We start from the raw sequence: 25,847 nt of genomic DNA on the forward strand, positions 1-25,847 counted from the left end.
TAGTAACTATTTCTTTAAAAAGACACCTAGTAGTTTATTAATAATGCTTACTTATCCCACACTATATATTATGAATTGACTAAAGATTTTACTGTTAATATTACTCAGTTTCTGACAGATAAAATGAATTCAAATAAGTCATGCTTTCTAAGTGGTCACTGACAACAGTGAGGGAAAAAAGAAAATTACAGATTAATAAAATATGGTCATGCTAGGAAACATAACATTAACTTTGATTTGAACCTTGGAGAATACCATTTGAGCATTAAGAAATTCTTTAGGAAATGGATAAAATTGTTCCATCAAAATAATATTAGAACCCATTTTTTTAACCAAATTAAAAAAAAAAAAAAACCTATTAATCATTACAATCCAAGAAAACTGGGACAAGATTGAAACATATGCCCAGTGTTTTTTGTTTGTTTGTTTGTTTGTTTTTTAATTTCCGCTCCCTTTCCTACTCCTGCTTCACCCACCAGCTGGGAGCCCAAGCCCAATGTGGATATGTCCACATTTTGTCGCATGCTCACTACATGCCCAAGTTGTCACCTAAATGTGGCTCTGAAGTGGTGATTCTCTTATATTAGCCTAGTGAGGCTGATATCATTTATAATTTTACTGATAATTTAGACTTATTATTCTACAACGTAGTATTCTTCTTGATCCAAACTTGCTAATGTATTGCTTAGAACTTCTTTTCTATATTCCTGATATAGAAATTCATCTTTGACTTTTAAAAAATCATGAATTACTATGCCATAAAGAGCAATGTAACATTGCTTACACCCATGATTTGTGTATATATTCCTGAATTAGGGATTCATTACCAATTAATGTAAATGAGATATTAAGGTGTTATTGTCTATGTCTTAAATCATTTAAAATATTCAAACTATATTCTAAGTTCTAAAGCATGGATTATATAAGGATCTTTAGTATATTTTTAAAATGTAAAAAATATATTAAATAAAGTATGACTTAAAAAATTTAAAAATTTTTTACTTAAGTATTACTTAAAATTACTTAAGTATTATTTAAAATTAAGATGCTAACTATTTTTTGAATTATGCTATTAATTAACTATTTCCACATTAAATAATTGTGCTTGCCTTCTTGGAATTTAGATAGTTATTTGGTGATTTTTGGGCCAAAGAGTCTTTCAAAAGCATTCAAGAAAATATGAATCAATACTTTCTTAGGAATTTCTTTTAGCAGCAAAATGAAATCCAAAACCTTCCAGAAATTCAGAGTAACCACAAGGTGCTAAAGATACTTTACTGCTTACTAAAATGAGGTTTTATTATAACTCCATGAGTGTAACTCCTACTGAATTGAATAACACTTTCAAAAGGTACAATCCTAACCTTTTATCCTTTTCAGGGGGTACATTTTCTACTTAACCAAGACTTTGTTTACCAATTTTTTTTCTTTCTGGGGTGCTGAGGATTGAACCCAGGGCCTTATGCATGCTAAGCAAGCACTCTACTGTAGACCTCCATCCCCAGCCTCTCAGTTCAGTATTAAAACAAATAAGATGATTAAAATACATTATATTGTGATCTCAGAAATAAAGGCACTCACTGGAAAGTAATAAAAGTAATTATTAGCTCTGTAAAGTTTTAAAACAAAGATTTCAAAAAATACTTCTCATAAAATTATTAAAAATATGGAATAAAGTAAATGTCCTGACTACTCTTGGCAATTTCTGACTTGCTTGATTCAGACATTTATGGAAACCCCCAAATAAAGTAAAACAAGTAGTGGAATTGAAGAAATGGTGCTACTCAAAGGAGCTTCTAGGGAACAGAGAAGAGTAATAAAAGTGGAGAGGGCTTCATGATAATTCAATGGCAAAATTGGTGGGTCTTTAACTATCAGAGTTTGTTGTGTCAGTTAGGAATGAAACATTCTGAAGTACAAAGCAAATCAAAATCAATGATTTATAAAACTTACTTTGACTGGGCAAGAACCCCTATCACCTCTGCATATAAATCTGCAATGATATGCACATTCCCAGTGTTGGTTCCTGAATATCTAAAATAGCAATAAAACAAACAATATTTCATTAAATGTTTAAAATGATTTCTCTTAATAAATTTAAAAATTCCTTATCAGAGTATTATATTTTTTGAATACTCATTCATACTATGATAGTACACAAATTTTCTTGTTCAGGTTTTAAATAGCCAAGAAATCTAACCTTCCAGTTCTTATAAATATAATCTAGAGTGTTAAGAATTATTTTTACAAAATCTTTTCTATAAGCCTATTGTGTCGATTCAAAAGAAATGGGAAAATGATTGCTTTGAACTCTAAAAACTAATAATCAATAAGAATTCATACTATCTTCAAGAGTCTCAACTTAGGCTTTGGAGAAAAGCAACAATTCCAAGTTGTTATTTTACTTACCCTTCCTTATGTTTAAAGTGCTTAAAAGCCAAGTTTAGAACTTCATGAACTAAGGGATCAGGTACAGGATGAACAGGAATCTAGAATTTAAAAAAAAAAAAAAAAAAAAAAAAAAAATATATATATATATATATATATATATGGAAAAGCTAACTTACAAATTAGACTTTTGTAAATGTTCCCATCACTTAAATTAAATCAATCACTTTATTCTTATGACAATAAACATATGAAGAGATGCTTAATTTCATCAGTAATAAAGAGCATGAAAGCATACAACCACATCATTTTATACTTATTCAATGGGAAAAAACCCAAGTCTGACACAACCAAACAGGAGAAAGGTAAAAGATAAATTATTTTTTATCTTTAAAAAAATTGTCTAAAAAGACAAATTATTTCCTAAAGACCACATATAAATTTTCCTTTCTGAAGGTGTCCACTCTGAACCAGGTATGAGGGTCTCTGCCTTGTTCACTGCCACTGGAGACAGGAAGTGAGCATGAAGATGTGACTGTCTCAACAAGTCTTAGTAAATCACCCTTACCTTCCTTTGGCTCCCCCCATGTATTTACCTTCCCTAAATGCACTACTTCTAGAAGCCCAAACCCTTTCTGTTTTTCACTTCTCCACCTGTATAAGCCCTTGGGTCTTCTTCAGGGTCTTCATTTCTTTTCTATGAGAGCCTCCACATGCATATGTACTTAACCTTTACCCATAAATCTGTTGTCTCTCAAATCAATCCATAAAGCCCCAATCATTAAAACCTAAGAGGGCAGAGCAAAAACTATCTTTCCCCTTTCTTCTATACTAGCATATTACATGCATGCCTAAGAAAGATAATGATATATAGCTGCAATTCATGGATTAAATTAATAATGTAATTTTGAGTGGAAAAATAAGTATTAGAGATAAACAGCATGATGCCATTTTTTAGAAAGTTCAAAAACAAGAAAAATTAATATATTATTTAAACATATATAAAACATTTTTTAAAGTTAAGGGGATAATTTACACAAAAATCAGAAGAACGATAAGGGGTGAGAAAAGGGAGTGAACTAGGAGAAACTCACATAATTAGGCTTAAGTTGTGGTAATATTCTAGTTCTCAGGCAGTAGGCTCATAGGCCTGTGTGTGGTTTTCATCACATGTAAAACACACACAGGCCACCATAAAGACACCAATGACAACAGAGTGTCTTAAAGCAGAATCATGATTTATCCAATTCTGCAGATATGGGGTCCAATGTAAGAAAATATAGAACTTTCATTTTCTTAAGAACTTTGACAATATAGATGGTAAAATTCTATCAATGTAATAAAATTACAATATAGATAGTATATGAAAACAAGAAATCTACAAACTAGACTGGGGAAAAAATAATAGAGAACTGTAACTACTTAGAGATGGCCAAAATATTTCTCAAGGGTCTAAGGAAGGATTAAAATGGTAATTTATTTCTTACAAAGGCAACCTAAGAATTTATCAGAGGCAGCTAAATTCAGTCCTGAATAATGATCAGGAACTAGCAAAATGTGATTATGAAATGTTAATTAGATAAGAATAACTATGATTATATTATAATAAGGGCAAGAAATTCAAGAAATAGCTGTTCATTTACATTTATTAATCTCGATGAGAAGGTGACTAAGTTGACACAACACTGAGAGGAACACTGGCGCCACTTCTACATCACTGTCAAGTAAAAGAACAGCAGCTGATGCGGTGGTTTTACTCCCTGAGCAAAGAGTCTGACCTTGTCTTGGCTAAATGGCTCAGTGTTTATTGCTGACCAGAAGGGGATCAGAAAGAGCATTCATCTCACATTTCCTGGAAACTGAGGCTGTCCCAAAGCCTGGATCTGGAATACGATCTACCCTCCAGATCAAGACTGAATGAGGAAGCGGCATGGTACAGACCTTGCCTTTCTAGGTCTCAGAGAACCTTTGAAAAGTATCCTGATGACTCAGGAAAGAGAGGAGGTGTACTTATCAACTTGTAGAATATGAGTTTTTAAAATCTCATGCTAATAATAGGCAAAAATCTGAATTTATTCTACCCAATCAAGAATTATGAAGACTCTAGAAAAATCGTTTAATCCTTGTCTCATGTTGGTAAGCTAAAACTCTAAAACCAGGATTTCTCTAGCAATCAGGGATACTTAATGAGGACTTTTATGATCTCAAAATTACAAGAAGTCCTTGAATCTTTTATAGGTAAATGCATCCTATCATTATATCATTATAAAGCAAAGATTTAAAAAATAACAATCATATCTTATTGATTTGGAAATTTCAGAATGCCAGCTGGTCAAGGAAAGAAAGACATGGCAATCTTTTAGTTGTTACTCAGTCTTTTAGATTACATTTAAGAGGAAACTAAAAAGCATCCCCCCAAAGGGTCCCCTTACAGTCACACTAAGTTGTCCATTTTATTGTAAGTAAACTATGATCAAATTATTGAGTAAACAAACAAAAAAAAAACCCATTTTCTTCATTTTAATGAAATGAAGTGAAGAAAGATGATGAATTTGGAATTAGTAAAACCAAAGTTTTTCTTTTTACTCACTATATAATCTGAGTAAGTTTCCACCTCCTCTAAAATGTAGATAATAGATTAAATCTCCATACTTACTGGCCCTGGAAGAATGCAGATTGTGGTGCATTACAACTGAACATTATTCCTTGTCCTCTTACCTGTTCCATCTTTCTCTAAAAGTGATCAGGTCAAAATTCTTACCCCCTTGAAATCTAAACTAGATGAAGGGACCAGATGAGGGAAAGAAACAGGCCAGGCCAGGTGGGAGGAATGGGTGGAATCCAAACTTGCGAAGGCAGGGAAGCAGATAGTGTAAGCCTTATATTCTCTTGGCCTGGTTTTCTTGGCTTGGACCAAAAAAATAAGACCCAGGGTAACAAGAAGATTACTAGAATCACTGGTTCCCTAAGTTTCAGTCAGCCACACCATTACCCCACCAAAATTTAAAACAGAACAGACACCTGCCACTAGGTGAAGCCAAACTTGAGCTAGGAATAGAATGCATTTGAAAGAGCAGCCTAAGCCCAGGATGGTGATGCTGGCCTGTTATCTTAGCGACTTGGGAGGCTGAGGCAAGAGGATTGTAAGCTGGAGACCCTGTCTCAAAATAAAAAACAAAAGAGCTGAGGAAGTCACTGCCTGTGTCTATCTGTTAGAGTGCAGACTCTATGATTTCTTCTAGGAGGTACAACAATATTAAAAAGACAGAAAAAAATAAAGGAAAACTACTTAATTTAAAAAAAAAAACAATCTAAATAAAAACTGAGCAAAGATTTAAAAAAAGAAGAGGAGAAACAGAGAACAAGAAGAATGAGGAAGAGGAGAAGGAAGGAGAAGGAGAAGGAGGAGAAGGGGAGGGGAGGGGAGGGAAAGAGCCCGACTCCCAGGATTTATTCTGAAATTCACAGTAAGCTAGCCCTAGACATTTTAGTGACCTCAAAATAAGACAACTCGACATTTCATGTGATTTAATTTTTTTGTACCTCATTTACTGTGCTGTGGTTTACCATATTAATTCCCTCATAAGGATGTTTGTTATGCTCTTAGGACAGAGATGTGAAACACCAATAACTTAAATCTATGATTTCCCCAAGTGCATATTCGTATATATGCACACACATACATTTTTTCCTTTCTTTTTTTTTTTTGGGGGGGGGGTGCTGGGGAATCACTGTGCTGCACTCCCAGCCACCAGGGAGTACTCTTTATTTGCTGCAGTTATGCGTGAAGTCCAACAATGACAGCCAGGGACAACTCTTGGCCATGCAGTGTGCTCTTTATTATGACCCTATTATTACCACACCCAGCATTTTTTACACATCTGTGTGTCAGAAAATTCACCTTTTTATATACATTATTTGTATCACAACAGCCTTAAAGATAGATATTTGTCCCCTATGGATAAGGAAAATGAAGTTCTGGGGTTGCTATTTTCTCTAGAATATGCTGTGCCCCCATTCTGATATAGGAAAACACACTTTTTAAAAAAAAATGAAACAAAAGTGCAAGGAAAACTTTTGATCTTATATTGTCACTAGAAAAGAATGAAAGAGAAACAAAACTGAAAGAAAAAACATATCTCAATTTTTGGAAGAAAAAAATATACAACCTCTGAAATTTTTCTTATAGGAATGGACACAATCGGTGTACACAGGTATTTCTGAAGTCTCTATTTCTCCCCTTATTTTCAATAGTGATAAAAATGTTTTCCACTGAATTAAAAAAAAAAAATCGACAAGGAAGGATCTCATTTCAGTTCAGACAGAAAAATTTCTGCTTCCTTGAATTAATATTTTCACCTAGCATCAAGACTTTTTCACATCTCGTGATTGGTGTGATTTCAGATGCAGCAGCTCCAATTCTCCTTGAATATTCAGGGAGGGAGTATCTAGAGGACACTGGAGAATACTTAAATTTTGTTCTGAGGCTAGTCCTGCTACACTTCCCAAAATTAAATGCTCCTGTCACAACAGGGAAGTAAAGAACAACAAAATCAGGTAAAGACAAGGATACTGGGGAGTCAGCAATGCTCATTCATTAGCCAAATGCCCAGGTCACAACAAAAAGGACAGTGAATAAATTCACACCTCAGTGGAATGACAAATCACACCCCCCCCCCCCCCCCCCGCCTTCAGAACTTCTCATGGATATCTTAAACGCTCATGGTAAATCTAAAAAAGGTAAGGATCTACTCCAAAGACATAGAAGACATCACTACCTTCTGATCTGTCACAACAGTACTGGTTAAACTTAGCCAACACCTCAAAATGGCTCAAAAACTAGGTTTCTCAACCTTTCTGTTTATTTCAAAGAATAAATGTATGATTACAGTCCAACATAAAAAAAAATAGCTTCAAACAATCAAAATGCCATATTTCTGTTTAAACATGCTGTAATCACATTCTAAAGCCTAAATTTTGTGGTCAGCCATTACCCCAAAATTATTCTTTTTTGAAATAATAAATTTTCTATCATTTTAATTTTGTTCCTGTGCTGAATCACAGTATTAAATTTCATTGTACTTAAATTAACTAAATTTTTTCATCTAACTCATGACTAAAACTTTAATTTTAAAAGATACTCACCATTTTGATCTAATTTCATACCATTGATTTTACTAACAAGACTGTTTTTATTTGTATTAGTAAAGGGAAAAAACATGGGAGTAAAAAATGAACTATTTTATGATCTTCGGCAAATCACTACAAATAAAAACATTTCTTCATCTGTAAAATGAAAATAACACATAATATTTATTGGGCACTTTCCATGCACCAGGGTTATCATATTTAATTCTTATAATTCTATAAAAATGATACCATAATCATTCTTTTTTATAGAGGAGGAAGGAGTTAGTGGGTAATAACTTAGCTAAAGGTTCTCAGCAAGGAAGAGAGACTGCTGGCATGTTAATACTTGCCACAGCCATCTCCCAGCATTCATAATAATGATCAGTTGGCATGATGGATATAGAGCCCTTTATGAACAATGAAGTTCTAAACATGTGGGCATTATTGAAGACACAACAGGTTAGTTATCCAAGGAACAGATTACTTAGACTCTATCAGATCAAGAACTACCCACAAGAAAGAATCACTCCTCCTCAATACTGAAACAATCATGTATGGATACTTCAATACCCTGGGAACTATCTGCCTCATCAAAATAAAACCAAATCACATTTTCATATGGGTATACTATGCAGAAGCAAAGTTAAAAGTCTGGCCTGGGGTTGTAGCTCATTGGGAGAGCATCTGTCTAATGTGCAGGAGGCCTTGGGTTTAATTCCCAGCAACACATAAAAATGTACAATTCTTATTAAGCTCAATGTCTTATTAAGTACATTGTACGTAGATTTATCTCTGGTTCTATTAAACCCTATGGCATTTTAAAAAATATTTATTTAGTTGTAGATGAACACATAGTATCTTTATTTATTTTTATGTGGTGCTGAGGATTGAACCCAGTGCCTCACACATGCGAGGCAAGTGCTTTACCACTGAGCTACAGCCCCAGCCCCAACCCTATGGCATTTTGACAGAAGAAAGCTTGGTTGGTTTGGCACGACATTTTCTATTGATTTTTACTTCAGTTTCTAGTTTTATTAATTGTGGAGAAAGTAAAAAGACTTGCCATTTACTAGGGTGGGAGGATCTTTCTATAGGATTTTTGATAAGTAAATTCTATCTATGAGATACATTTGTTCTTTGAGAGGTATGAGGATAGTAGAAAAGAGAGGAAAGGGTAACTGGTTGCTGGTTGGAACAATATGATGACACAGCCAAAGAAACAGATTAGCTATCAGAGCCACTGTATTTGTGTTTCATACTTTAAGTCCATAGAAACCATCAGTCAGAAATGATCTTGTGCAGTGAGCTTGAAAAACCTAGTCTACTGAAACAAACTGTTCTTAAATTTATAGACACTGATTTTGTTTTTTTCTATTAGAAGAGCTATCTGGATTATTTTAGAGGAGGAGGATTACAAAAGGCACAGGAAGGGGAGTAGACAGGGAGGAGAAGGAGGAAAGAAGAAAACACACGTCTACCAGTTGCCTGTGATTTGAAGCTCTGAAGCCAACTGCAATTAGGCACAACTTCCTGATGAGAAGAGAGACTGGCTGCTAGGAGAATGTCATGAGAAACAAAGTAGAAAGGCACTGTGGAGTTGGAATTCAGAGGGCCTGATGTCCAGGTCAGGAGTCTGCAATTTCTCAGACTGGAAGGAGAACACTCTGCTATTTAACTAAGCAAAATATTGCATGTGGTTGCTACCAAAACACTCATATGACCTACATTTAGCTCACAGGAGATGTTGGGGATCAAGCACAAGGAGCAGGAGTCCAATCCTCTCCGGGTCTATGGATTTTTCTGGTCACCAGCTCCTCCCACCCTAGTTATTTCAGTCTTAGGGTCTTAGCACCCCAGCCACACTGAGAGATCACTAAAATCAAATCTGACTTGTAAGCACAAGGAACGGAGAAAATTTTTTCCTACATCTACTAAGGAACCTTTATATAAAAGGTACAAATTAGAGATTTTACCTTGAGTTATCTTTACATACTTAAAGTATTATTATTTGCAGATTTCACAGTACCAAATCATTGTCTTTTCACATACATTGGAAAAACAGAATCAAAGTAGAAATGATTATGTAATTAGCATATTGACTGTATAAAAGACTGTCAATTAGCTTTTATATTTTACTTTTACTATTTATTGTCTAATATTACATTTTATATAATAAAAACTCTTGCCTGAACATGTTATATGCAAAATATGATTTTTGTTTTTTAGTTATCTGACTTTTTCCTAAACAATACAATGTTTGTGGCTGGAAATACATGGATCATTCTTGAATGATACTTAACTCTTTAGAGACTATGGATTTTAAAATAAAACAAAGCCCTCAAAATCAGCAGAGGTATTTGCATGTAAACTGGCACTTATCTTGAATAGGAAATGGAAGATGGTATCTGATGTTGTGTATTTATATATTTACTGTCTATCTCATTCAGATAGAAGCTCATGTGTTCAGTCCTGAAACAATGTCAGTGCACACAGACATTCTAACATTCACTAAATGAATAAACACACCTTGTTCTGAGGTATTCTTGCCTGAAACCATGTGCACTTGACAATTTGATCTTACTTTATCAAATCACCCCCTTTCCTGAACTATAACTGCTCAACTATTCCAGGTTGGAATGCAAGTGAGAGGGGTTCAGGAAGAGAAATCAAGCAGAAGTAAACTTAATGACAAGTAGACTGTAGTTACAGCTAAAGCCCATATTTAAAATAATTTCCACCAAGTTTCATCTTGCTAACAAAATTTCATATCCTAGTTGGCAAAGAAAGGTAAAAAGAACAGGAAGTAGAGATAGGTACAGGGTGGAAAGCAGCAGGGTATTCAAAGACATATAATTAAGCTAAAGGGATTTGGTTTATGTGGGCCAGAATGTTAGACATAACATCCTAAATAAGGAAACAAACACAAAGACATGGTAAGGATGAGAAATACAGACTTTGCGGACACAGGAGAGCTCACCTGCTTTAGAACTTCAACTAAAACTAAACAAAAAATGAAATCTACTGCTAAGTCCCGCCTTTCCAGAAGGTAATCTCTTTCACGTTGCTGTTCATCCCTGGAACAAGAACTCAAAATTAGAATTGCATTAAGACACAGAGTTTTAAATAACTATTGGACAGTAGTTCATGTTGCTTACTGTGTTCCCACTATGTGCAGTGTGGTACAGTGTTTTTTGAGTAGAAGGTGTTTTTTTTTTTTTTTTAAATAACTCAGTATATGCATGGCATATTCTTTCTTTTTATACAATGGGTATTTAAACATATAATTCACTATTGCATCTAACAGAAATTAAACTTAATATGGAAGTATTAGTAAGAGAGAGTGTTTTAAACTATCTTTAGAAAACCTACCATCATACCCTCTTTGATGGTGATTTTTTTTTTATTAACAAGTGAAACAAAAGTAATAAGTTCTCTGGATGAAATAGGTTACAAAGTAACCTCACAAATCTAAGCTGAAAACTCCTAAATTCAATACTCTAAACCATGGGCAATCGCCTGAGCAGAGTAGATGTTATATGTAATCCAAAATCTCCCTGAGAAGTCTGAAGGTGGAGAAGATAAGTTCTAGCACTTGAGCACCAAGAGTCTTGGTGTGATAATTCAGTTTCTGATTCTTCGTGTATCACAATTGCTTCCCTTCCAAAATCACATGAAATGGACCTTCTCTGAATGGCTTTTAACTTTTATGATTAGGATTCCCCACTCAACTACTGGCATGGCACACCTTACTCCAATGACGGGACCTGCTCTTACTTTGCCATTGAGGCAAAGAACCCAAACAAGAACCCAAAATTAGTATTGCATTAAGACACGGAGTTTTCTCCTTCCTACCACCTTTATAACAAAAATAATCCATGCTCTTTGCTTAAAAACAAAACAATAACAATCGTAGTTGATAACCCTATAATTTTCTTCATTGAAAGTGTTTTAGCACCAAGTAAAACACCTAGAAAATTCACCACTTACCCCTTAGATTTTGTGCTAGATCGAGGCCTATACTCATAAGACTCATCTTCAGTTCCATTCTGGCGTCTATACCAGTCAAACAAGGTGCGAAGTAAGGAAGGGAGACAGTGCTCTGCTACTGAGCTCATAGAGCTTATCAACTGAAACACAAGACATAATCGAAAAATAAAATTTAGCATTGAACACATCATACTCCTAACCCTATTAGTAATCACTTGGAAATGAATAAAGTAACTCAGTTGGCACAGTGATTTTCAACCTTTTCCTGCCTCCATGTGCCACACACACACGTGTAAAAACAAGCCCCTCAGTAATATCCTTGATTATATACACAATAAGTCTAGGAAAAATGTTAGAAATAATATGAATAAACCCTACTTCTTCCTGCCCTGGAAACTCCCTTGTGTTTATGCAAACAAGATTCTAAAATGTTGCCACTCTATGCATGAAGACATGCTCAAACAAGAGAACTACACTATGTTACAATTGTGAAGAAAGCTCCAATTTTCTATATATTACTATGAAACAAAAGAGAAAATTACAATTACTCTGATATCCACAAGTCCACATGTTAGAAGCCTGTTGGAAACAAGCTTGCAAAGCTGATAACATACAAATGGACAGCAATAAAGGTAAATGCAGTAGGTCTAGCAGTGCAGCACAGTGGCAGAGAGCTTGCCTAGCATGCACAAGGCATGGGTTCAAGTCCCAGTGGCACAAAAAGAAAGAGAAAGAAAAAAAGGTAAGTGTAGTGTGACGAACAACTGTTACTGAATTTCTGGTACCCTTGAAAATACCTGAGTTCTAGGTGAACATCATAAATTCATTTAATTAATAAACCCAACCTGACCCAACCTGCCTGGACCAATCACTCTTTGTCTTGTGTGTCCCAAGAAAAACTTTCTCTCTTCATAAGAATTTCTGCATCTGACTCAACCCACTGCTCATATAATTATTATTTTTAAATTAGCATACAGTCAAACATGCTTCACTTTGCTGACTTGTTTGATTTTGGGGCTACAGAAATATTCAAGGTCGCTTTCAGTTCTATGATTATAGGAAGACTCCATTAATGAAGATGTCTCTACATGTTAAGCATTTCATTTTCCTTATATTTCATATTCTGCAAATGACATCAAAATATACATCATGGGGAAAATAGAAAAGAATTCAGTAGGTTATTTGATTCTGTAGCATATTCTTTTTTATTACTTCTACCCCCCCCTTCAATCATTCTTTATTATAAATTAACCATAATTTGACAGGTAAATAGTTTCTAATATAGGTAATTAAAGTAAAAAGATTCCATTTAACCATGTTTTAAAATGTTTTATGAAACAGTACAGCTCAAAGGAAATCTGTTTTAATACCTAAAGAAGGGACAATACAACATCATTTGATTCTATAACTATATACTAAAAATATTTACATCACACGTACAACTTTACTGTGAGGAACAAAAACAAGTTATGAGGCATGACCATTCCATTTTTAATCATCATACAATAAATTAAAAATTTCCTTAAACTGATGTTTAACTGGATTACAAATCTGAGTATACATTGATTAATGAGTTAGATTCAAGATGTGAATAATCTAAGTAACTTCTACAATAGTACAAAATTTGAAAAACATTGCCTTAGTTGATCTTACTGTAACAAAGGCCTTATCTCCCTATTGATGGTTTGTCTATCAGTATCTTCTTACTAAGTGTATGCCTCAGAGAGCTGTCCCCTACAGAGCCCCCACAAATACAGGTGCTATATTGTAAATACACCACTCTTGGTGATTCTGATTTAGCACAACTGGAGTGGGATCCAAGAACGCAGTAAATGTCTACCAAATAACCCTAGCCAGTCTAATATGGACATTGACTTCTATTTCTTAGATATATTATTTTGAGTAAAGTGGTCCAGGAAGACTGATGGCAACAGAAAGCTAATCTAGATTATTGGTTATTCCAAGTAATCAACATTTAATAAAATAATTATAATGAAAGAGCACTTAAGCCAACATTTAATCTCAGGCAGAAGAAAAACCAACAGTAGAGCAATATCACATGAGTTTTTAAATGCTAGTATCCTACTTATAAGTTCTGAAAGCTCCAGCAGTAAAAACATAAATTTAACAATGTAAAATATTATAATGTAAAAACCATAGACTTGGCACCTAAGAGTGAAGAGTGTAATCAGAAACTTTCTGAGAAAAATTTCAAAAGGAACATTAAAGAGATTAACAATGAAAAGTAAAAAGTTTTAAAATGCTAAGTGGACTAAAATCAATAAGGTTTATAACTTATTTGTTCAAGCAAACAAAAACTACCAATTCCAGAAGAATCTAATGCATAAAGAGATACAGAGTCACTAAAATAATAAAGAAACTTCTTAATATTGGACATATTCAGAACAGATCATTAGGAAAGACATTTTCCTTCCAGGAAAAAGTATCCTCTAAAACTGACCCACCTGATCAAACTGCAGGTCTTCACCCCTCTGAAGAGATCTGGACAACAGCTTCTCCTACAAAAAAAAAAAAAAAAAAAAAAGTATAAATACAAAATACTAGAAATCTTCCATGTGATAAACACTTTAATTTTGCGACCTGATTCTGCTTTTGTTTCATTTGTAATTAGGCTATTTTGGAGGAAGGGAAGCCTCACCTCACCCTGATCTAGGACTAAGACTCAAACCCTCCCGTAAAAGTGGCTCTCAGCCACACTTACAAAGAGCGGCCGTGTCACATGATCACTTTTTCTGACAAATTCAAGTTCAACAATTCTTAGATGATAAGCTTGAAGTTTAAAATAGGTCCTGTCAAGTTCAAAAGCCCCGGCATGTGTTCATTAATTCTTTTGCCACGTTCACCACCAAGGGGTGAAAGGCCTTAAGGTCTCTGTGCCTCAGTTTTCTCATCTGAAAAGCCAGTGACTGTCGAACACTGTTATCAGCTATATACTACTTTTAAGGAAAAAAATGAGGTGGGGGTTCCATTTTTCTCTATTCAAGAATGAAATTTAAGGAAGAATGAAATGAATTACTCCTAGAAACTGAAAAACTAGCTCATAGACTATCTGGTACCACTGCTTTAGAAAAGTAGTTTGCGGCCTTGAAATTTCCCCTCATTATTACATTATTTAGATATATACCTGCTGCCCGAGTTGATTCTTTATATTTATACATATATGTACATACATACATATATGTGTGTGTGTGTATATATATATATATATGTATACACACACACACACACACACACACACATATATATATTAGTTGTCAATGGACCTTTATTTTATTTATTTATATACGGTGCTGACAATCAACCCCAGGATCTCACACATGCTAGGTAGGCAAGTGCTCTACCACTGAGCCATAGCCCTAGCCCCAAGTTGATTCTTAATGTATAACTTCTGGGATTCAGCGACAATCAGTAACACCATGATCAAGACACTGTAAGTATTTTATACATGAATGCTTGAATCTTTACTATTTTTTGAAATAATCAAAGTAAACTAAGAACTCAGTCTGTCACGTACCAAGTACATACTTTGTGCCGTACACGTGCCTTTTACAGTTGCTTTTGTACTTTGTTTTTTTGCAGTGCTGGGGATGGAATCCAGGGCCTCTCATGAGCTAGTTAAGCATTGTATCACCAAGCTACTTCCTCAGCCTCTGCATCATTCCTAATTTGATATTATGTGTTTTAACTGTTTTATTAATTTCAAAAATAACCTTACCTTGAATTTATTTGCCAATAATCCTACTGATTTTCTACTTCATTAAATGAGACTTTTAAAAAAATTCCCACTTTTGCCTTTTTAAATTACATGATTGTTCTTTCTAACTCAGTAATTTTCTAATTAATCTAAAAAGACTAAAAGCAATCTGTTAAGTTGCCATGCCTGTTTTTGTTAATATATATTAATTTCCAATAATATTAATGTTACATATTTAGAATAATATCATTGGTCTACAAAAACTAGATATTATACATCAACAAGGAGCTTTTCTTTTAAAGACTCTGCTAGTTCAATTTTTTAAAAAATTTGACAACCTAAAATATAAGGCAAAAGGTATATTTTAGAAGTCTGTTGACCAGTTAATTAATAAAAAATGCTATATGATGTTTTCCTCCTGGTCAGGGATTATGATAGTTGTACCTACATTTTGTGAATTATATGTTTTAACACACAAAGAACTGTGATTTTCTCTTCCATTTTTTTCTTGCTTCATTTCCACTGTGTACAATATTTATATGGTATCCCCTGACATTTAAGAACCAGGCACTTTCACGTGTTGGGGATATGATGGTAAGCAAAGCAAGAGAGTTTCTGCCTACTATGAGCTTTAAAAGGAAAACAGGGTTTGGGAAACATGGCTCACAGCAGAGTACATGGCTAGCCAGTGTGAGGTCCTGGGATCCATCCCCAGCACTACAAAAAAATAAATAATAAATGTAAGAGTCTGTAAACAAGTCTGGATGGCACCTGGCATTTTGCCAGAGGGAGTGGTTTGTGAAGTAATGCCAGTGAGCCATTAAGTGTGGAGATTCCTTATTGGTTGACTGCTGTATCTAGTTTATGCTAATTAAGATAAGCTGTGTGGAATGTATAAATACCGCTCCTGTCCTACAATAAACGGCTCCTACTCCTGCTGTATCAATCTACACAAGTTGCTCCTCCCCCCCGCCCCCCCCCCCCCCCCCCCCCCCGTTATTTTGCTGCAGCCGGACTGCGGCAAATAAACATAGACATTAACTGAATAATCATATCAATATATAAATATAAACTGAGGAGAGTGCTGTCAAGGAAAAATATAGCATTCTCTGAGATTACCACCTAAAGATTTATCTAGCTGAGATGGTTATTTTTTTAGGTGTCAATGAGGCTGGATGAACAGATCCCCAGAGCTGGTAAAGCATTATTTCTAGGAATGCCTGGGAAGGTGTTCCCGGAAGGAAGGAAGAATGGCCCTTACCTAAGTGGAAGGATATCATTCAATTGGCAGAGAGCCAACTAAATTTAGAAAAAATTTATGAAGCTTTTCTATGCAGTAGTGTTAAAATCTCCTCTCATTTATGACCATTCTTTATTTAAAAAAAAAAATCACAAATGTATTTGCCACTGAAATACATTTCAGTATTTCAGTGGCAAATTCCCAATCTGTCAGAGAATCATGTTTCTAACTAATTTAAATGGGGTCAGAAAAAACACCAGAACACATGGCACTTTAATTTCTTAGCAGGAAGTTTTTGGTATGTCCTTAGCACTTTGCCCCTCAGAGGCTAAGCACACTTCAGTAGTTTTCTTGCAGAATAAGACTTTTATCTGTAAAACCAAACTACACCCCATTCATGTACTACCTGATGATTCTGTACAATTATATATCTTGCACAATCAATTACTTCTAAAATTTAAGTAAAACAGCTAGTAATTTCCTTAGTAAGTCCTGTAAAACACTATTTCTAAAAGCAGGGACCAAGCCAGGAGTGGTGACAAACACCTGAAGTCCTGGCTACTCAGAGGCCGAGACAGGAGGACCACTTAAGCCTAGGAGTTAGACTGGGTAACACAGCAAAACTCCATTTCATAATAATAAGCAAAGTTTGAAAAATATTAAGCTTTTAAAGGGATTTTAGTATTGTAATTTCAGCTGGGTACCCAAGGTAGAATTGGGAGATACAGCAAGGGGTTTCTCCCCAACTTAGTTGACTTATTCAACATTTACAGTGAAGAGGGGGATCAAATCTAAAAAAATTTAATAACCATACAGAAGAAAAAAAGAGAATGATAATCTTTTCAGAAACACACAGTTGCCTTATATTTAACTTTTTTTTTTTAATGTCTCCACAAACCCACACTTCCTCAAAGCTTTCTAAAGATTTGACATCTAAACAGAGCTTTTCCTGAAGGAGATGACCTATTTTTTCCATAATTAAGAAGTCAGAAATAATTTTTGAATGAAAAGGCTACTCACATTACTAATACAAAAACATGAAATAAATGGACTGTATTAAAAATAAATTACTAACCAAGGACTTTGTATTAACCTCTAAGTTTGATTATAATGTGTTTGAGGATGTCCTAATCGTTGTTCAGGAAGATAAATGGTAGATCCCTCTTATCTGTGAGAGATGTGTTCCAAGATGCCAGAAACCCTGGAGAGGATTAACCCCTAAATATGCTATGCTTTTTCCTATATGTATGGACTGTGTATAGACTAAGTTTACACTACAGTAAATACACTATTTTTTTCCTATGTCAAAATCAATGTATATATTAGGCACAGTAACAGATTAATAATGAAATAGACCAATTAACAATATATCATAATAAAAGCTATATAAAATTTATGAATTATTTCTGGAATTTTCCCTTTAATGTCTTTGGCTCACAGTTGACCTTTAGTAACTGAAACCACAGGGAGGACCATTGTACTGTCTTTCAATTATGTGAGTATTCTAAAAAAATAAGCCTTTCAAAATGTTTTATCCTAAGCAACCCCATTATCACAAATAGCTAAAAAAGTACATAAATTAGTATCTATATTCACACATACATAAATGTCAACACTATGTACTAAATTGTTAATGTTAGCAATTTTTTTCACAATAGCCTCAAATTTGGGTGTAGAACTATCAATAGACTGGCTTAAAAATGATCATCGTACCTTCATTTATTGAAATAATATTCAACTGTTGGAAAGAATGAAACAAGGGCTGGGCATGTAGCTCAGTGATACATTATCTGCCTAGCATGGATGAGGCCCTGGGTTTAAGCCTCATTTACTACAAAAAAAAAAAAAAAGGAAAGAAAAGGAGAGAGGGGGAGGGAAGGAGGGAGGGAAAAGAAAAGGAAAAAAAAGTGAGACAAATTTATATGGGCTAATATACAATCACCACCAATATAAAGTAAAAATATTTAGGTATAGAAAAAAATATAGATATATTACACACATTTGTATGTGTTTCTTTTAAAGGTGACAGGAGCTACAGAGATGGATAAATAAGACATGAAAAAACTGCAGACTAAAAACTGTTGACAGTGTTTAGCTTGATTCATAGTAGAAAAGACATTTTTATTACATAACCTTTAGAACTATTTCCACTTTTCATAATATAAAAATTAATAATGATTCTAAGATCCATAATTCTTTATGTTGTAATTTGATTCTACAACTTCTGTATATGTTCAGACTACTAACAACACCAAGTCCCTCCTGAGGAAAGCAAGAGAATTTACTGAAAAGATTTTGATGGCATGATAACAGTAAGCCTGAAATATTTCAATAATCTCCGATTAAAGATGGCAAGCTGAACACAGAGACTACATTCTCCCCTAAATCCCCACTAAGATGATAACAAAATAACTTTCACAGGAGTTAAAACCAAAAGGACAAGTGAGTGGGAGATGAGGTAAAAAGCCACACAAACAACAGGGATTCTTTAGTAGGCAAGAGGGAGAGTCAGATGTGTGCTCCTTCAGTCAGCAGGCATTCACCCAAATTTTTACTGAGTGTGTAGTATGCCAAGCACTGTTCAGCTCTAAGATCCAGCCCTGAACAAGATGGAAAACTCCCTGCCCTTGTGGGGCTGAGAGTCTACAGTATCTTAGACTTAGAAGAGGAAGGTGGAATGGGGTCGAAAATTTGAGATGTCCATGGAGAAAATGACACTGGAACACAAGCACAGGGAAGCGAGCCTTCCACACCCTTCAGAGAGTGATGGTGGGTAACCCAGCGGATGCTGTGAGACTCCCAGGAGGCTCAGGAATTGGAAACCTTGGGTACTCTGGAAGTACAGCTAAAGTAAGGATAAAAATAAGAAGGTCTGTTAAGACTGTTTTAAAAAGATTATATAAGAAAGATTAAGACTCTTCCTTCTCTACCTTCTCCTACCTCCCGAGAAAGGTGACCATCCCTTCTCTTGCCCTCCGAAGAACCGTCTTTCTTTAGAAAGGGCAAGATAGATGCTGACTAGGGGATGTGGCAGATGGAGATGGGTATAATACCAAAGATAGAGTAAGTAAAACTTCATATACCAAATAGCAAAACCCCAGTGATCTTCTGCCTCTAACTCCCCATTACAATAGCAGCCAAAGACCAATCTCTCCCATTCAGGATCCTGCAGGAGCAGCCTGATTAGACCCTGGACAAAGATCTGACATTGATGGTCCACACGATTATACACCAAAGACCACAGTCAAAAAGGCTCTTCCAAGTACATGGGTTTTCAATCAGTTGTTTAGCACCTCATTTTAAAAATATAACATGTTAAAATAAACATTAAAGGAGGAGGCAAAACTAATAAGAACATGCAGTTTGGAGCAAATAGATCAGACCAAAAAAAAAAAAAAGAAACACTTTTTAATATATATTATATGTATGTGTATACATATATACACACATATATATTATTCAATATTCTCAAAAAACAATGGAAATTGTACTTTTTTTTTTTTTTTTTTTTTTTTTTTTTTTGGTGCTGGGGATTGAACCTAGTCCTTGTCATGAAATTATAGCGCTTAAAAAAATGCTGGGCTTAAACCACATACATAAGGTCCAAATCAGGCGATGACTGGTTAAAGCTTTTTTTCTATCTTCTTTTCTAGTCACTTGCAATCTAAAAGATTAACAGGTGTGCTTGGTTATCCCTGGCTCATTACCCAAGACTGATCCATCTCCTTTCAAAAAGGAAGAAAGAAACCTAAAATACTGGATTGCATAGTGTGCAAGCTGCAATTTCAATCAATGACTGCCCTTCCTGAATGTTCCTCCTAAAATGAAAATGAAATTGTTAGTAAAAATCAAGCTCAGATAATCCTTGACTCTTTTGGCCTCCTTACCCTCCTTTTTTATTAAGGTTTCTAACATGGGAAATGGAAAAAAAAAAAAATTCTCATTATAGTGGCAGATTAAGTTCTTTCAACAAAAGCCATTGACATTTGTGCTTCCAAATGATTCCATAACCTATTGTCCTAACTGACCACGAGGCTTGCTAGCATCCTTATGCTGTTTTCTTTAAAGTGACTCTGTTCTGCTTTGAGAACTCAGAGTCACTGTGCACAGTTGGTTATTGACTCAGAGTAGAGGATACATTTTAAAATAAATGAAATCACAATAAAAGCATTTGAATCTATAATATAAACACTGTCACAAAATATATTAAATATATCTTCATTACCTTGATGCTCTGACTGCCAACCTACCCACACCTGGATATAAATGAAAACAAAGCAGATCTAGATAAGGAGGAATAATTTACACATACGTGTAATGGGTAAAAATCTGTAAGACAGGATGAGGATTTGGGGGGTTTCCTGGTACGGCAGGGAGAGTAAGCAAGGATGACTCTTCTAAGGGTGATGATGGGGTAGAAACCTCAATGTTCTGGTGGAATCTGCACCACTATTCACCACCATCTTATAATCTCATCTTAAGAGTCTATAGCTGGTATCTCTGAAATGATATTTAATGAATAAATAAAATAGAATCTGCATTGCACTATTCTGAAAGAACTTCTAGAAACTGTTAGAATAATGCATTATGTTTTATTAGAAGAACAAGGGGCACAAATCAGAGCAATATTACTTAAGGCCAAATTCCACTTATAACACAAGCCCTTAACAAACACCTTTTCCAAGTCCCTACCACAATGGGCAGTGTTATAGACACAAAGAAGGGACACCAAGTTCCTGACATCAGGCAACTCAAATCAGAGGAGACAGATAGGTGCTATGATTTAGATATGAGGCATCCCACACACTCATACACAAGACAATGCAAGAACACCCCTTCAGAGGTGAAAGGATTAGATTATAAGAGGTGTAACCTAATAGATGGCTTAATCCACTAATGTGGATTAACTGGGTGGTAACTATAGGCAGATAGGATGTGGCTGGAGGTGGTGGGTCACTGGGGACATGCCTTTGGTGTTTACAGTTTGTCCCTGATGAGCAGAGCTTCCTAGTGGCCATGTCCTGGGCTGCTTTCCTCCACCATACCCTTCGGCTGCTCTGCCTCATCTAGGGCCCATAGTTATTAAATCAGCCTTCTATGAACTGAGACCTCTAAAACTGTGAACCAAATAAACTTTTCCTTCTCTAAAATTGTTCTTGCCAGATCTTTTGGTCACAATAGTAAAAAAGCTGACTAGAACACCACCAGGTAAGCAATTAACCATAATACCTCATAGTCATGATCTGTATGTACACACAAAGACACAGTGTAAGTTCAAATTGCTACATGGTAATTACAGATGCATAATATTTACATTGTATAGATGCAATAGGTAAAACATTTATTTGGCTTGAGGTAGGAACATTGTTAGAGGGAACAAACAGGAAGTTTGGAAGGATGAGTAGAATTTTAAAATTCAGGAGTTAAAAACATTTTAGGGGCTGGGGGCTGTAGTTCAGTGAGAGAGCAGTTGCCTAGCATATGTGAAGCACTGGGTTCAATCCTCAGCACTATATATATATATATATATATATATATGCTGTCCATCTACAACTACAAAAAAAAAATTTAGATTGGGGAAAATAATAAAAACACACACCAGCATAAAAGAATATATAGAAGATGTTTTAAGTATCATAGCATATCAAGATAGGAGAATCAATAGGAAAGGTAGTAGAATACAACAGTTACTAATATGGCATTATGTAAAAATGTGGATGTGTAACTGATGTGATTCTGCAATCTGTATTTGGGGTAAAAATGGGAGTTCATAACCCACTTGAATCTAATGTATGAAATATGATATGTCAAGAACTATGTAATGTTTTGAAAAACCAATTAAAAAAAAAAAAAGATAGGAGAATCGTAAGACATCACCCTGACTTTGACAAGACAATGGAGCACCTGGGATGACCTAAAGATGCTAGAACCTTCTTCACAGGAATGACAAGGGACAGAGTTGCCAGAAGCAGAAAGTAGTATTTGTATCACAGACAAAGAAAAGTCGGGTGAGTGAAAAGAAAATGGCACAGTGATGGACACTTCATGGCTAGCTAGAAGCTCCTGCATGCCCTTGGCAGAGCCGCCACCTAATCTAGACAAGGACAGGGCACCGGAAAGGAAAGGAAGGATTTTAAATTGCCATTTATATAGACTCTGTCACATTGGGTAAGCTCAGCCATATTTTCCATTTAATACTTTCACTCTCAAGACCTTTACATTTGGAAATTAAAAATTCCTTTAGGGACATATAATATTTGAGAACTCCTAGGACCACACCACATGGCACTACTAGCAAATATTTTATAAAATTGGCAGTGATTTTAAAATGTGCTGTGCAAGTTGAAAATTGCTGAAGTTGGGGGATAGATGCTGAGCACTTCTTAGACTATAAATCTCTATTTTATGTATTACTGAAATTTCCCATAAGTTTTTAATATACTTTCCCCAAAAAGGGGTTCCCTTTCTCATTGTATGCTGTTTAAATAGACGAGTGTAGCAATTTATCACAATTCAGAAATTATTAAAAAGAAAATTAACATTTTGTAGATTAAGCACATATATAATTAAAACTTATCATTATTTATTCAGGTCTATAAGCTTTTTTGTAACCCTTATTTATAAACCAGAACTTTATACTGTGCACATATTGCAAAAATACATACAAAATAATCATTATTATTGTAGAAAGCAATCATGGGATGATTTAAATTGAATATAATGATGTCCACAGTTTTGAAATATACATTTGGCTGGTGGTTTTTTAACCCATTATTATGTATTAAAGCCCAGGATGCATTATTTCATAAATGCTTTCTTCAGATTAGTTTCTTCTACTTAATTTTCAGAATTAAGCAGAATTTCTGAGAAACACTGTCAGTAATTTTAAGTCTTTCCACACTAAGAATTTTAAGAGCATGTAAAAACACTTCTTTCACCTTCCCTCTCTCCCTAGGTCACCACCTCTCCTCTACTCCTTCCTTTGAGGAAGCAGACAGCCAATATTAGTACACCTAACTCCCACTCGGCCACTTAATGGCTTTGGACCTCTGACAGCAATAAGCCCTCCAAACCGCATACTGGAAGTGAATGTCTATCCGTCACCCAGTTGTGTGAGGAATACAAGTTTTAGCTGAGGGCTGGGGTTATAGCTCAGCAGTAGAGCACTTGCCTTGTACTTGTGAGGTACTGGGTTCGATCCATAGCACCACATAAAAAATAAATAAATAAAGATATTTAAAAAAGAGTTTCAGCTGGTATGTCCTTCATCTTTACCTCCATTGCCATTAACACTCTTCTAACCTACACTGTGATCCTAGCACACCATATTCCCCGTCCCTTTAAGCCCAAAGAGTAACCTAAACTGCCACCTGTATTTTCAAAGCGCCTTGAACCAAGGTATACTGACAAGCCCAGCCTGTTCTCTTAGTGACCAGACTGCTTTACTTCCAAATCCAATTGCCTCTTTCATTACACTCTGTCTCTCTATAATATCTGGCAATGATATTTCTATTCTATACTCCATTTCCCTTGATATCAGTACCTGCTCTTTGGGGTTTGATACAGATTATGCCCAAATATACAATTTCTAGTCTCCATCTCTTTTGTGTTCTGAAGAAGAATTTCCAATCACCAATCAAGGAATTCCACATGGTTAGCTCTCCAGTGAATCAAGTTCAATGCACCAAATTGAAAGATTTCAAACCTAAGAATATTCCTGTGTGCTTTACCCAAGAAAATACATTCCCATCTTTCTTAATACTGCAAAGCATCTTAACCCTTAACTTTCACTTAAAATGCCACTCCTATTTAAATACTTCTCAAGTCCTCTTTGATTACCTGTCAAGTTCTATTGATTCTACTCGTCATTTCTCTCCCTTTCCTCTGCAACTACTTCTGTTTATGCCTTACTTAGTTCACGAACCTTTTCATTCCAATCTGAACTGGATACAATAGCTAAATAGTCTCTGCCGTCACTCTCTGCTTTTCTTATTGTCTGACCATTTTGTCACCTATCATGGGCAGCACTTACAACCGTTCAGAATCTTAACAAAGTATTTCCTTCCTCCTTATCACAGGCTGTCACCACTTAAGAGTCCATCATGGTCCCTAGCTATGCCTCATGTACTATAAGCATAAAAATATAATGACTAGTTTATTATAACTTTGGCTACATTCTTAATGACAACTTGTAGACTATCCTAGAGTTCCTTTATTTACTATTATGTTTTTATCTGGCCTTCATAATTCCCATTGGTCAAGTTTTTGTTGTTGTTGTTGTTGTTTTTGTGCTTGTGGTAATTTATCAAAGTGGATTCTAAAATCATTGCAGGTTTCTGGATCGCCACTCCATTACTTAAACTTTTTTTCCCAGTATATAATTTCCTTCAGAAATTTTGTATTATAATGGTTAATGCAAAAGTCAAGAAAACATTTCAGATTTATAGGTCAGCTCAACTCACCAAGGGTTCAGCCATTACAACTTCAATTTTCTTTTCAGCTTGAACAGCAAATTCTGCAAAGAGGCTCTTGATGACATATTCGCCAGGCTTGACATCCGGGTCAATTGTAATGTTTGACATGATGAGGTTCTTTCTTCCCCAAGTGGAATGAAAGTTGGAAGAAGCACAGTACTTATTCACTTTGCTGACTGGTGCTGAAGCTAAAAGTTAAAGAAACCAAAGAATCCTACATTAGTCATCAGATCAATGAGGCCTCCCATAACAACAGTGCTTAATATGCATCCTGCTCCTTACCCCTCCAAATCCCCAATCTCCATTACCATGCTCCATTTTTCTCTATCACACTTGCCACTTCTAATGTATTGCCTAACATATTCAATGTAGTAATATATCACGTTTACTATGTACTATTTCTCTCTTTACTTTAATGTGAGTACCAATAAAAACAGGGATTCTCTTTTGAGCTTTTTGTCCATGGATGAAGCCCAGGTACCACCAACAATGCCTGGCATACACTAGGTGCACGATAAATAGTTACTGAATGAATGGATGGATTCTAATCAAGTAATCAAGTACAACAAAAGTAATAAAACAGATATGAATAAGTGAAACAAGAATGGTATTAGGGAATTGAAAGACAACTTTGAAAAGCATGTTTATGGAAGGTCTCAATGAAGAAGCTACAAGTGAACCTAGGCCCAAAGATGGAAAAAAGGCAGCAAGCCAAAGCACCAGGAACACAAGTACAAGACTGGACATGTCTGCTTGAGAAGCAAAAAGACAAGGGAAGAAGCTGGGTGAAGGGGGTTGTGAGAGCAGGTCAGAATCATTAGTCAGGATGCAAGTCAGAGGACCCTGCAGGATTTTGTAAAGAAATTGGATTTTGCCAAGTGTGGGGGCACACATGACTCAAGAGGCTGAGGCA

General features: G+C 35.2%; 1 protein-coding gene across 9 annotated transcripts in view; it reads right to left on the reverse strand.

Annotated features, from left to right (window-relative positions):
- The window catches only part of Fryl (FRY like transcription coactivator), a 242,248-nt gene that overhangs the window by 103,680 nt on the left and 112,721 nt on the right, over positions 1-25,847 (reverse strand). For all 9 annotated transcript variants that reach the window (XM_046459167.1, XM_046459245.2, XM_046459000.2 and 6 more), the window contains 6 exons: positions 24,923-25,122; positions 13,971-14,024; positions 11,506-11,645; positions 10,496-10,592; positions 2,410-2,489; positions 1,954-2,034 (listed from right to left, as the gene is read on the reverse strand). In XM_046459167.1, the coding sequence (XP_046315123.1) occupies positions 1,954-2,034; positions 2,410-2,489; positions 10,496-10,592; positions 11,506-11,645; positions 13,971-14,024; positions 24,923-25,042 (572 nt within the window). In that variant the 5' untranslated portion in view covers positions 25,043-25,122. The remainder of the gene's footprint in view (positions 1-1,953; positions 2,035-2,409; positions 2,490-10,495; positions 10,593-11,505; positions 11,646-13,970; positions 14,025-24,922; positions 25,123-25,847) is intronic.

This window comes from Marmota monax, unplaced genomic scaffold, assembly GCF_021218885.2.
Source record: "Marmota monax isolate L192 unplaced genomic scaffold, Marmota_monax_Labrador192_F-V1.1 WCK01_AAM20220418_F8-fsc00025, whole genome shotgun sequence".
NCBI classification, from domain to species: domain Eukaryota; kingdom Metazoa; phylum Chordata; class Mammalia; order Rodentia; family Sciuridae; genus Marmota; species Marmota monax.